Genomic DNA, 12,589 nt, shown 5'->3' on the forward strand with positions numbered 1-12,589 from the left:
ACAAACTGCACTGAAATTGTCAATCAGTCACATTCATCGGCAAAAGCGGGCGTTCCGCCATTTCCGCCGATGCTTAGTCCGTTTATGTTTTAAGTTTAAGTTTCTCGGCCTTCGTCAATCGCCAACAAAATGGCCGTCCGTCAATATTGGCGGAATGCCTACCTCTGATAGTAAGTGCATTTTTTTTTAAACATAAATATTAGTATGGAAAATTAATCGTAATCAGCAGTACAACAAAAACGTAACAAGATATAGAAAAACGCAGAGAACTCGTTTGCCGTCTTGTGGATTTTAGCATTCAGGCAACGCCCAAAATAAATAACAGACAAACTTTGCAAGCATCATAAAAAGCCGCTGGCTGAATTATGGTCAAGGGTAGGAATGGGAATCTTTTAATGTCTCACGATTCGATTCCGATTTTTGGGCCTGCGATTCGATTCTGAATCGATTTTTCGGTGGAGACCGACATTTTTTTATTCAAAATGATTTGATTGACAATGATTTTTGCTTCAATCTATAGATGTGCAAGGAATTGTAATGATCTACTCCAGTCTGACTCGCTAATGCTAATTAGCGCGCTACCCGCTGCACTTTTATCACTCAAAAGAACGGCTCCACGCTGAAAAAAAAACCCAAACTTTTATTGGAATTACTTGATCGTGACTTTTTCCTTCTACTCTCTAATGTGGCTACAACTTAACAGTGTATCAGACCGCGTGGAACCACACTGCCCCTCAGTGGCCAAACCGGATACAACATGGACAGCGCTCCCAATAAAGACACACACAAACAAGGGCAAGACGGTATAAAATAATTTGAATAAAATCTTGGGACATTTCAAATCGATCCTGAATCGTACTAAATGAGAATCGCAATTCTTATGAGAATCGATTTTTTGGCACACCCTAGTCAAGGGTAGTAAGCTAAAGTCTCGTATGGCAGGTGTTAAATTATTAGAGGCGAAATTTCTCAGAAAGGAGAAATTGTTGGGGGGGGGGGGGGGCAAGTCATAGAAATTAGAAAATTCTAAACGCTGAAGAATAACGTGGATCTGATACATTATGGATGCCTTTTTTCTCATTCATCCATTATAAGACATCATATTTACCCTCAAGCAAAAATAATCGACTCTTTCATTGCCACCTGAATAATTACAGAATATTTGAGCAATCGGCGTGTGTGCGTGTGCGTGCGTGTGTGCGTGTGCGCGTGTGCGTTATTTCATCCTCAGTAGTCAAACACAAAAGGTCCATGGCGGCGCCATGGCCTGCTGTGGGCAGATGGAGACAGAATGAGCAAGAGCAAGGAAGTCTGCGCTGTGCACGTGTAGCATGACCAGGTGTGTGCGTGTGTAATCGTTATTCAATAATAATAATAATAACTTCTTTTAATGTCCTCGCAGGTCCGCTACATTAATAGCTGCCTTATTAAAAGCTCTCACTACGTACTGCAGCTTGCATCGCCGCAATCCAAATGAGCCCCAGCGGGCCGAGCGCTAGCGCTAGTTAGCGATTAGCGGGCCCATCTCGGGGGGCCACTTGAAAATCAGTTAGCGTTCCCCCCCCTCGGAGGGACCGCGCTAGCTCACGTTAGCATTTAGCGCAGGCCATTAGCGCCGACGGCGACTGTAGCGCAAGCGGCTGACAGGCAGTCAAGGGCCCCCGCGGGGGCCATTTAGCAAAAAGTGTGAGGCTAGCGCTAACGGCTGGACGGGTGTACAGTGAAGCCCTGCGGATTCACAAATCAACATTGGAAAACTCAACTTTGCCCGCTTTCTGTAACGCCTGAAGATGGCGCACCAACCAGGTTAGCGTAGGAGTAGCTAGCATTAGCCTCCGACTGACATCCAGCGGACTTTGTTCAAACCAACTGATGTTCTACGGACGATTCACTAAAGAACAGAAAAAGGCTACAAATAAAGACTTTTTTTCTGGTGAAAGACGAGAGCCTCCTTTTTGTTTTGGTCGGCTCAATAATTATATTGTCGTGAAATGTTCTGTGAACCTTGAAAGATGAGTCCAAATGCTCCGCTGTGAAAATGGTATCTGTGCCATTTCCAAACAGGAAAACAAACGTTTTGATCTGGGTTGTCTCGACTTTGTTTTCGTCAGATTTAGTTTTAACGGTTTGTCAATGTTTTCCCAGCGTCCTTTCTTTTTTATATGTTGTATTGCTCGTGAGCTTTTTGTTTGCATCTTTTGTCAGCCGGTCTCGTATGTCTACCAATGTCTACTCACTCCTGTCTTTTCTACGTATAGCTCGTTGTCTTCTCAGTTTACTTGTGTTTAGTTCCTTGTTTTCTTTCCACCTATTTTCTATTCAAATTTTCAAGAATTGCAAAAATAAACCTGATTGGAAACGCAAGAAATTTGAAAGAAAGGCCTCAAATTTGCTTGAAGGTTTTTTTTTGCTTGATTTTGGAGCATATCGAAAAAGGATCGTGCGGATTTTGTCGAATAAAGGACAGGACGCGATATCACGTCACACGTTTGAAAGGAATATTACGTTTTACAACGCAGTGGTCTCCTGATCCGACAGTATTCGTCACATAAACAATCTTCTTGGTCCTGTCCTTTCGATGACGGTGAATGCTGGCGAGAAAGTCCTCCAATAAATACGAGAACGTATTATAGTTAGTTTAGCTTAGCGACCTCTATCGGCCATGTTAAATAGCACAAAAATACTCACGTGAGACTCGAACCCGGTCCGTCTGGTCGGAAGGCGAGTGTTTATCTGACTGAGCTACTTTTCGGTCCACAATCTCACTGCCTTTCCCTAATCCCAACCATTAGTGGCATAAATCGCTTGTTCGTTTTGTGCATTTTCACTTAAAAATGTCAAAATATTTGGATGGAAACCTGTTTTATATTTTCTGGACTTTGTTTATATAGTTGTTGTTTTCTTTTGAAAAATATATACATTGTGTATTTTTTTTTAGATGACTCCTACTCCCTGCACTCCAGGTTCTCCACACTCCACAAAGCAAACCTCGAACCCCGACATGGGCTTTCCCTAAATAAAAAGACCTACGCTTCGACAATTCCTTTAAACACCAGCAAATGCGTTCTTGTTCATGCACAACAATCTTGTACTCAATCTTGTTTCGCATTCGGTTCCCTTGCTGCACCCGATGTGAACCGAATGCTAGACTTAAAAAACGAGGTACCAACTGACCCGTGTCTTTTGCCGTATCGTTAATATCCCTTTGCATTGAAAACAAGGTGGACACTAAATGCTAACGAACACGCAAACTATTTATGAGGACATAGTTTATACATAACAAGTACTTTCCATAATTAGAAGCAAACAGGAAGGGGGGGGGGGGTGGGGGGGGGCGATTAAACGTCGGGGTTGGCTGACTTAAATGGAGAAAAATCCAATAATTGTATCCGTCCAGAGGGAGGGCGAGCTTTGCTTTTAAAAGGGAAGCAGGAAGGACCTGTTATTATTACTCTTGCCTTTCTCCTACACCTAATTCCACGGTGAGTGGATTTTCTATGGGTTCGAAGAAAAGGAAAGAGACATGCTTGCTGTTAAAGTATGTCCTTGTAATTAGCTGAGTATTAGCGGCGGTCACAATACAACAGCGCTGAGAAGGGAAGCCCCCCTTTTAACGCTCTCCTCATTTCCTGACCTTACTCCCTGCTGCTTGCTGGTAATAGTACGCACACACACGCACGCGCACACACGCACACACACACACGCACACACCCATGTATCCTATCAACTCTAATGGGGATGGTGGTGGGGGCCTCCCGGGCAAAGCTACGCCCAAGAGCCCACCTTCAATCCCTATTGTGCTCAAAAGCTGCACGGTGATTTACTGCGGGGACTTTTTTTTTAAGCGCGTGTGTGGTTTCACGGCGTCGGGTTGCATTCAGCGCTGAAGTGTTAACATCCCAGAGTGCGTGCGGACAACGCCGCCACGACAGGCGAGTCCTTGCCCCTCGTCGTTTTTTTTTGGCCTCCGGTGAGGACGGCGCCGAGGAGAAAATCAATTACTTTCAATTAAGTCAACTGGCCCATCTCTCTCTCTTTCTCAATGTGCCCTCCAGCCGCCGCGCCGCACTCGAGAGCCTCACTTCAAGTGCACAATGCCGACGCGCTCGCGCTCGCGCTCGCACCCGTGCGTATGCGGCAAAACTCTTTGGATTCTTCAGTGACAAGCTTTTCTATTGAAACCTCATTACAGGTCTAAAAGTCATCTTAGTCAATGTTGAAAAGAGATGCAGAGGAATGAAAAATTTGCTGGGGGTTATTTTGGAAATATGATGGGAAACTTTCCATAGAAATTGTGGCAATTTACACGCAAAAATTGACCCATCCTCTACTTGTGTCAGTTCGACCCAACTTTCGAGTCAAGAAATGGGTCTTTTCGTGTAAAACAACTTAAAAATATTGGTTAGATCCTTTACTTGAGTCCAAAAAAAAAAACCCTGAGAGTTGGGTCAAATTGACCCATAAAGTGGATCGGTCCACTTTTGATCCATAATTGGGTCACCTTTGACCCAACTGTTTGCAGAGGAAAGGTTTGACAATCAAGTATGAATGTAATTATTGTGTTGTCACAAGGCAACTTCATTTACTTGAATTTTAATTAAACAAATTTATACTTGAAGCTGACTTCACTTCTGTTGGCAACTGTTGATTTATTTGCATGCAGCATAACAGCTAAAAGCCGCGTCACCATGTTTGCTTTAAAACCTGGGCTCTCGACCTCGGAGCCCTACTGGGTTTATATTTAATTAGCATTTCCTCAATGTACTCACGACCCAAACGGAATTTTGAAATCTATTCTACAGAACCCGAGCTGCGGCATTCCGAATGATTCTGCAGTTGTTTGATGCTCTTTTGAGGGAGTCCAGTCAAAAAGACTGTTAAAATGATCGGGTCTACTAGAGGTAAAAGCATGAACAAGCTTTTCCTGGTCTGCTTGAAGAAGAAAAAAAAGGTGGTTGAATAAGATGACTGCTGAAAATAAAGTCCAAGTTTTCGTACCAATAGAACGGCAACTGAAACGAACCCGAAACAACTCTGAAGACAACATGAAGCCGACAGAACCATTTGATCACCGCTTGTTGTGCTCTTGCCGAACTGGAGATTTTTCTTCTTTTATATCAAATGAAAACCAGCAGCACACAAGCCCCTTTCTATAGAGAACGCGTTATAAACAGCGCGACGGGGGAGCGCAAACCTTGTCATTGACACAACCGTCTGAGTGTGTCATTGCAAGTGTGTGTGTGTGTGTGTGTGTGTGTGTGCGTGCGTGCGCCCGGCAGATCTCGTCATGTGCTATTATCTAACGAGGTATAATTAGCACCGCGCCACCATGAGTCGACATAATTATGCAACGTGAATATGATGGGCGGAGGGGGGGGGGGGGCACCTGATACATCACATTATACGCACGACAACAAACACACACAGCTGTGCAGCACTACCAAAGTTAGAGGCCACTGCATTAGGAACACCTAATCCAGGTGCGTGCTAATGGGGGTCCATGGGGGTATTTCACAGCCCCCCTCGTCGATGAGAGCACCCCATGGGGTATCATTAATAAAGAAGGGGCCAGGCCTAACAGACAGACGGTGGCTATAAATCAACGGTAGCTTGAAAATCTGCCTTCCCTCAAACAAGTGCTCAAAAGACCGGATGACAGTTGACGTTCACGAGAGACAACAGGGACAAAGACGGCCGTTTCCACATAGCAGCTGTGGCTAAGACAACCATTAGAATTCTTTCACGTGGAAAGACAAAAACGAAACGAGCCTAATTGCATCAATGGCTTCCAGTGACCGATTTCAACACGGTAACGTTGATGCGTGTGATCTTTGACTGAAGTCACCTCAAAGCCCCGCCGCGGTCCTCTTTAGCCAAAAGCCTTGCAACGTCAACAAGGCTCACTACCTCAAACCCTGACGCAAAAACACACCTATGGTGTATTCTTAGTGGCCCCTAAACCCCTCAGGGCCAGACGACCGTTTGGCGAGAACTTGGGATCCCCTCGCAGCACACCTCCAACTCCCCTCTTGAAAAACACCCAGGGACAAATCGCCCCCCGGTCACAATGACGAGCTCCTGCTGATGGGCAGAGAAGCGAAGGAAGGTCGCGTGGTCAGAGTTCAAAAAGTTCACCGTGATCAGCGCAGTGGAAAAAAACAAATCCAGCTGCTCACACGTAATGAGCTGCAAATGTAACTGCAGTCATAGGACGACTTCTCTATGGCTGAATACTTTCTTAGAATACAGATGTCGCCAAGAATTTACCCAAACTGAAGGACTTGGGTAGCCAGGGTCAAACGTGTACCAATTCTTCAGTTTTTTCCAGTATAAACCAGTTCAAGCCCGTCGCTTGAAGTGCTCTGGAGGTACGGCCAAAAAATGGAACTACAAGTTAGAACTACAACAACACAAAATGGAGAAGACAATGATGTGGGTTCTGACAATCGGGGCCAATCTGGAGCCCGAATCACCCTTTTCCTTCAAAGTCCAGAAAGACCTGATTGTTGGATGTCTCTAAAACAGGCTTGCCCAATCCTGGACCTTGAGGGCCAGAGTCCTGCAGGTTTTAGATGTTTCTGTCCTTCAACACCTGTAGGTACAACTTATCTTAAGCTTATGCCATCTGCTACTACTCTTTCGTCCCCATAGATCAGTCTTGGTACTTGGTCTTTTTGGGGGGGGGGGGGGGGGGGGGGGGGCTACGGGACTCTTAATTGTCAGGGAGAGTTTTGTTACTATGTGTGGGGTCTTTTGCAGGAAACATATTTCCATCATCCATCCATTTTCTGTACCGCTAAACCTGAATCCTTCCAATATGAACATGTGGACGCACTGGCTGGTTCAAGATTGGCCAAAAACCGCATGGAATCGAAATGACCAGGTCTCTGTTGCCAAATGTGGTAGCTGAGGCAAATTGCTTGGAAACTCATGTAAATAGTCCAACAATCCTCATCCCGCAACTAAATGGAATTGAGCTCCTTCGTAAAGACGTCACACTCTCCATTGCCTGTGATTGCAACTCCTTGTCTGCTCTCCATGCATGGAAGTGAAACCATTGACTCCGGCCTATTGTCAGCTAAGACGTCACATATTGTTCGCATACATGCTCGGCAGTGGCGCAAACACAAAAGCACAGAGGAGAGAGAAAGAGGGAGACTGGGTCATGTCGACAGGGGGTAGCAATTTAAAGCCGAGTCTGCGTTTTAGGGGCGGCGGCCTAATCCGGCCAGGCTTTTTAGCCAGCTATTGAACGGGACAAGGACCCCTAAGGATCCAGGCTTGTCCACACCTCGGGGGTGAGGGATTAGCGAGATAGCAAGGGGAAGGTGGCGAAGGTACACCAGATGCAGTGGCGGATGTGTGACACTTTTTTTGCAAGGGGTGGGGGGGGGGGGGGAGGTAGCATGTCATTCTGAGGGGTGCACATGAGTTGGTATGTGTGTACTTAGAAGGCTTCCTCTCCCATTTGCAGCAGAAACACAAGCATACCCCAGGGCTGTGACGGGGTCACCTCTGGTCCTTTCAGAGCCTCCTCTCAACCAGCCCTAATTGATCTCACGCATTGCTAGTCCCAAACATGGGATGAAGAGCAGGGGATGGGGGGGCTTGGGGGTGGGGGGGGGGGGGGGGTCGGCTCATTGTCTGAGGAACAAGATCTCCTCCACGCACATGCACACATGGGCAGTTAGGTTTAAGGACTGTCCTTAACACGGTGCATTACCTTCAGCTTAATCTGAGGGTGCTTTCGCCCAATGGAGAGTTGGTTCAACATGGTTTCATGAATGGTCGACTATGCTTTCTTTGATGGTTCGATCTTGATATGACCACGCAGAGGCGAGTTATTAGGGTTTCCTTTTTTCGTGGCGAATCCTCCGCTCACAATAAATGAGGAAGGCAAAAAAACAGCTTGGCAATTTAGTGTGGCCCATTTGTCAGGTAATCCGCGGTTTGGATTTAGTTTATTCAAGTACAAAATCTGTCACCAAAAGGTAAATAAAGGATGGGTGGAGTCTTCATCATAAATGTGATCTTCGACAGGCAAGCACGCTTTCCTGACACCATTGTTTCACCAAAATTGATGGCGTAGGAAAGAAATCTTGACAACCATCTCAGATCCTCACTAGGAGTTCATTCATGTGCAAAGTGTGCAGTTTTTAATGGGACATCCAGTCGCCACCAGGAATTCTGGTGGAAGTACGTTACAGTTTCCTTTTTCATGGATAATCCTCAGATAGTTCAAGTCCATACTTGCAAAAAAGGTTGGCAATTGAGCACAAGCCATCAGATTAGGAGAATCTGGTTCTGGTCGGGGCTCATTTGGGTGAATTCCCTTGCCGGAGTTCCTCAAAGTAGAAGCCCCAGGAAAGAGCCTGTGATGGCGTCTCCGAAAACCCAAATGGCTGACATATTTTTCAATTTCGGAGGGAAAACAAAGTTTTGCAATTTTGCAATTTTGCGTCACCCATTTATTTGTCCAGGATCCATTGAGGCCATCCCTCCATTTACTCAAGCTTATCCGGAGTTGGGTCGCGGGGGCAGCAGCTTTAGCTGGGAAGACCAGTTCCTCCGGGGTGATCCCAAAGTGTTCCCGGGCCAGCCGAGCGATATATAGTCTCTCCAGTGTGCCCTGGGTTGTCCCTGGGGCCTCCTGCCGGTGGGAACAAGACCCTAACACCTCTCCGGGGAGGCATCCTAACCAAGATCCCAAGGACGTCCAGGATACCCGGTTCAAATTAGCCATTTCTCAACTGGCGTTTCTGTCCGTTCTTGCATCCTTGTGAACTCACGTAACGTCATCAGTTGTGGCCCAAGTACTGTTCCAATTGAAAGTATGCGTAAAGCAGAGCAACGCACTCCGCGTTCTTCATTTTGGGCATTTTGTCTCATTTGGGTGAGTTACACAAAGTACGAGTCTGTGGAACTGGCCCCAAGTGGCTGCTTTAAAATGAAATGGCCGACTTCCTGTTCAGTTTCGGGGAACAAGGAGTTTTTGTGTGCCCTGTTATGACAGATATATCTTCATCCAATTTAGTTTTAATCAGTCAGAAAAGTGTCGGGGGGCTTTGCAAGCTAAGGAGAGCTAATAATAGAGTTTTTGGGGAGAGGTTTTGTGGACTCCTAATAAACATACATGGACTTCAGTTTGAAGTGTTCCTCTATGGGCGCGCTCTCAAGCAAATCATTTTCTAAGCTGATCTGTAAATGACCTCGCCATAACGACGCGTCCATGCAGCGGGAAAGAAAGACAAGCGAATCACCTCTGGCGTGCCCACCACCGCCCCAGCCTTCCTTCCTCTCCCCTCACTCAATAGATGCTCTCATCTCCGGCTGTGCTAATCCACCAGTCGAGTCAGGAACTCACTTACCCATCTGGCCAAGCATGACTCCAGCTGAGAGGAAGCAAAAAAACACAGGGGACGACTAAAAGCGGGACGATAAAGTAAGAAGTCCCATCATCTCCTGTGAGGCATGATGACCCTTGTCTTTTCATTTGATGCTATTGTCTCCTTGGCGCAGTTTATGTGGACAAGTGAGGATCTGTTGTGTTAGGCTGCGGTTGTTGTTCGCACGGGGGAAGTCGCCTCGAGTCACGGCCTTCACCCTTGACCCAGACTCCTGCGGTGCCATCTGGCTGGTTAACGCTATAACCTATAATCTTTGACATGGCATGGCTTTCAAGCGTGGCTGGGCACAGAAGGAGGCTCTTGATGAATGGATCGCAAGTAAAGGGGAGTCTGTCGAGCCAACTTGCGCTTCGACGGTAATGGAAGTCAGTTGAGCGTACGACTTGGAGCGGATCGCAAACTAAGTTAACCTTCAAACTAGTCTGGATTCTTGACAGATGCAATTTGGACCCCATCTCCACTGCAGGCATCATCACCATTGTACAATTGAATCATGGGAACTATGGGAACTAATTATCAGATAGCTCTAAAAGATCATCCTGAGCGATTATCCTGTGGTGTTGGGTGCGTATTTACACAAGTGCAACATAGGGACCCACAGTGGATCTACATATATTTGGAATGTACCTCTGTCCTTCCTTCCTTTTCTCGGTCTCTCCTTTGGTCTCTTGAGGCCTCCCTGATTTTATGTTTTTTGGATTTGTTGGGGTCTGGATGTTTCTTGGGTTGGGGAGGAGTTCTGGTGGGTGGTGTCTGGTCGGTGCTGGATTTCACCTTCCTTGGTTTTCTTTGGTCCCCTCGGGTCTCCTGACGGCGGTGTTCGGTTTAGGTGAACGGTATGAGATTTTTTCTAATAGGTTTTTTGGTGAGCTAACAAATACACGCACGCACGCACGCACGCACACACATACACATACTCACCCACACACACACAAAAAAAAAAAATATATATATATATATATATATAAATATATATATATATATATATATATATATATATATAAAAAAAATAAAGAGCAATGATGATGACATTTCCGAATGAACAATACTGAGCTCTTTATAAAAATAAAAATAAATAATAATAATAATTTTAAAAAAAATAACAACTTGCCGTGATCTAGAAATCATTTTAAATTTACATAAATTTCAGCACCCAACTAGAAATATTGATCACGTCAACTGATTGTTCACATCAAACAAACAAAGGTGAGAGATTTTCAGAAGTCACTGTAGGTTTAAGGTTAGGTAGGGCCTTCACAGGTGTGCCAAGATCAGGCGTCAAACCCTGAGTAAGAGCCAATCATTTCAGAAGGTCATTGAAGTGGTTGTCAGTGCGCTCCCCAGTGGACAAAATTAGCAACAACAGTTCATTTTATTGAAAAATGTGTGTTCTATCCTCAAAGGACAGATTGGATCCAATGACGGGCCACTTCTGCCCCACGGGCCATATGTTTGACACAGCTAATCTATAGAACGCCACACAAAATAAGATAACTCTTAATTGCAAGTATTAACAACACTGCTAGATAATAATAATAATGAACTGAATTATAATTACTGCAATGAAAAGTGACTTTTTGGGAGTGCCAAAAAGAACTCACCTGTAAAAAAATAGCACTCTCTTTCTCTCTGTAGCGCTCCCCCCCGTCTCCTTTCAAATCATTCATCCTCACAAAACACTCAACCGATAAGAAGCAACTGCTGTCCACTGCCATGTGAAGGGCATTTGAAGGGTAGCACATGATACGCCAAACAACATCAAAGCGTCAATCATTTGCTTAGCTGAACACAGCATGAGGCTCACTTAACGTTGAGCTTTGGATTTTGTGTGTGTGCGTGTGTGTGTGTGTGTGTGTATAATAGCATATAATAACACATGACACATAGTCAAGTAAGGAAGTCAAAGGGTACTCACAGACATTGCCGGTGTTGTCGAAGCTGTTGAGCACTTCGTTAACCCGGAGAGGACCCAGGTCGTCCCTAAAATATTGAAAACAATTACAGTAAGCTCACGTTCTGTTTCGGATGTGCGTTGACGTGGACTCAAGTGTGTTTACCTGAGAAAGGCACCGTACTCTGAAAAGAAGACACTTCTGTACTCCACCCATTGATCCTCTGAGGTGTCGGCGGGGTTGTGGGGGACGGACCTCGTTCTGCCGAAGAGGTCAAAGGTAGCGAACCTACGGACAGACGCCTGTTTGACCTCCGGGATGTCCACTTGCTTCTGACGCAAAACCTGAGGGTCAATAAAAAATTTATTTCCATTTTAAAATTAGCATTTTAGCTTAATTAAACTAACTAAAATATTTTTATATTAGACAGGGCTTGGGACTGCAAAAAAAAACAACTGGTGGGTTTTGCAGTAAATAGCAGCAAGTCATACCTAAAAAAAATATATGAATAGGTAGAATTGCAAAAAGTCAATAGTGAATACAGGCTATATGGGGCACCACCATCGTTTTTTAGTTAAGTTTTTTGATTAACCACGTGTGCTTCTAAGTTCACAGTCACTTTTTTAGATTTGGGACTCTAAGTGCAGCCATTGAGTCCCGAGTTGTCATGGTAACAAAATCCGTACTCGCCTTTGACACACCATTATATAGTGGGATGAGGGCCACCCCCTCAAAACAGGCTAATTTCAGCATGGCATAAAATTGGGTGTGTGAAGCAATTCTTGATTCTTGGGGTATTTGGACGAACCGGAGCATTGTTTACAATTATTCAGACATATATAATAAAATACATGATGGCATCCTTGACTTAAGAAGGGAAATCAATCATACATTACCTCCTGTCTCCAGATAATAACATTCCACTTAAATCCAATAACACACGTAGGCTTAATCATATTTTGTTTATAGCTTTGGCATCGTTGACAAACACATGTTTTAAAGTCCAGCATTACCTGTCTGAGGAGGGTCCACCTGGCTCGGGCGACATCTGCACTAACCCCATCGTGAGATGTTTGAGAATTTGCAGCGTCCTCGTTCATGTTTGTCCTCTCAAAATGACGTTGGAACGTGTCCAAATTAATATTAGAGCTGCCAGGAAAAGATGCAGTGATGTTGAAAAAAAGGAGGGCGTTTTTGTTCATAAAAAGTACACCGACGCGAATGTTGTGGGCTGCATTGGCGTCACCTGTTCAAGATTCATGCTACTTCCGTAAACTATGGCTATTTCAG

General features: G+C 45.0%; 1 protein-coding gene across 1 annotated transcript in view; it reads right to left on the reverse strand.

Annotated features, from left to right (window-relative positions):
- Positions 1–12,555, reverse strand: part of camkmt (calmodulin-lysine N-methyltransferase) — a 97,698-nt gene extending 85,143 nt beyond the window's left edge. The window contains 3 exon segments of the mRNA XM_086093319.1: positions 11,323–11,387; positions 11,465–11,643; positions 12,313–12,555. Coding sequence (XP_085949445.1) covers positions 11,323–11,387; positions 11,465–11,643; positions 12,313–12,501 — 433 coding nt within the window. The 5' untranslated portion in view covers positions 12,502–12,555.
- Positions 12,556–12,589: the final 34 nt, after the last annotated feature.

This window comes from Leptonotus elevatus, chromosome 13 (assembly GCF_054856555.1).
Source record: "Leptonotus elevatus isolate MCC_2025b chromosome 13, RoL_Lele_1.0, whole genome shotgun sequence".
NCBI lineage: Eukaryota > Metazoa > Chordata > Actinopteri > Syngnathiformes > Syngnathidae > Leptonotus > Leptonotus elevatus.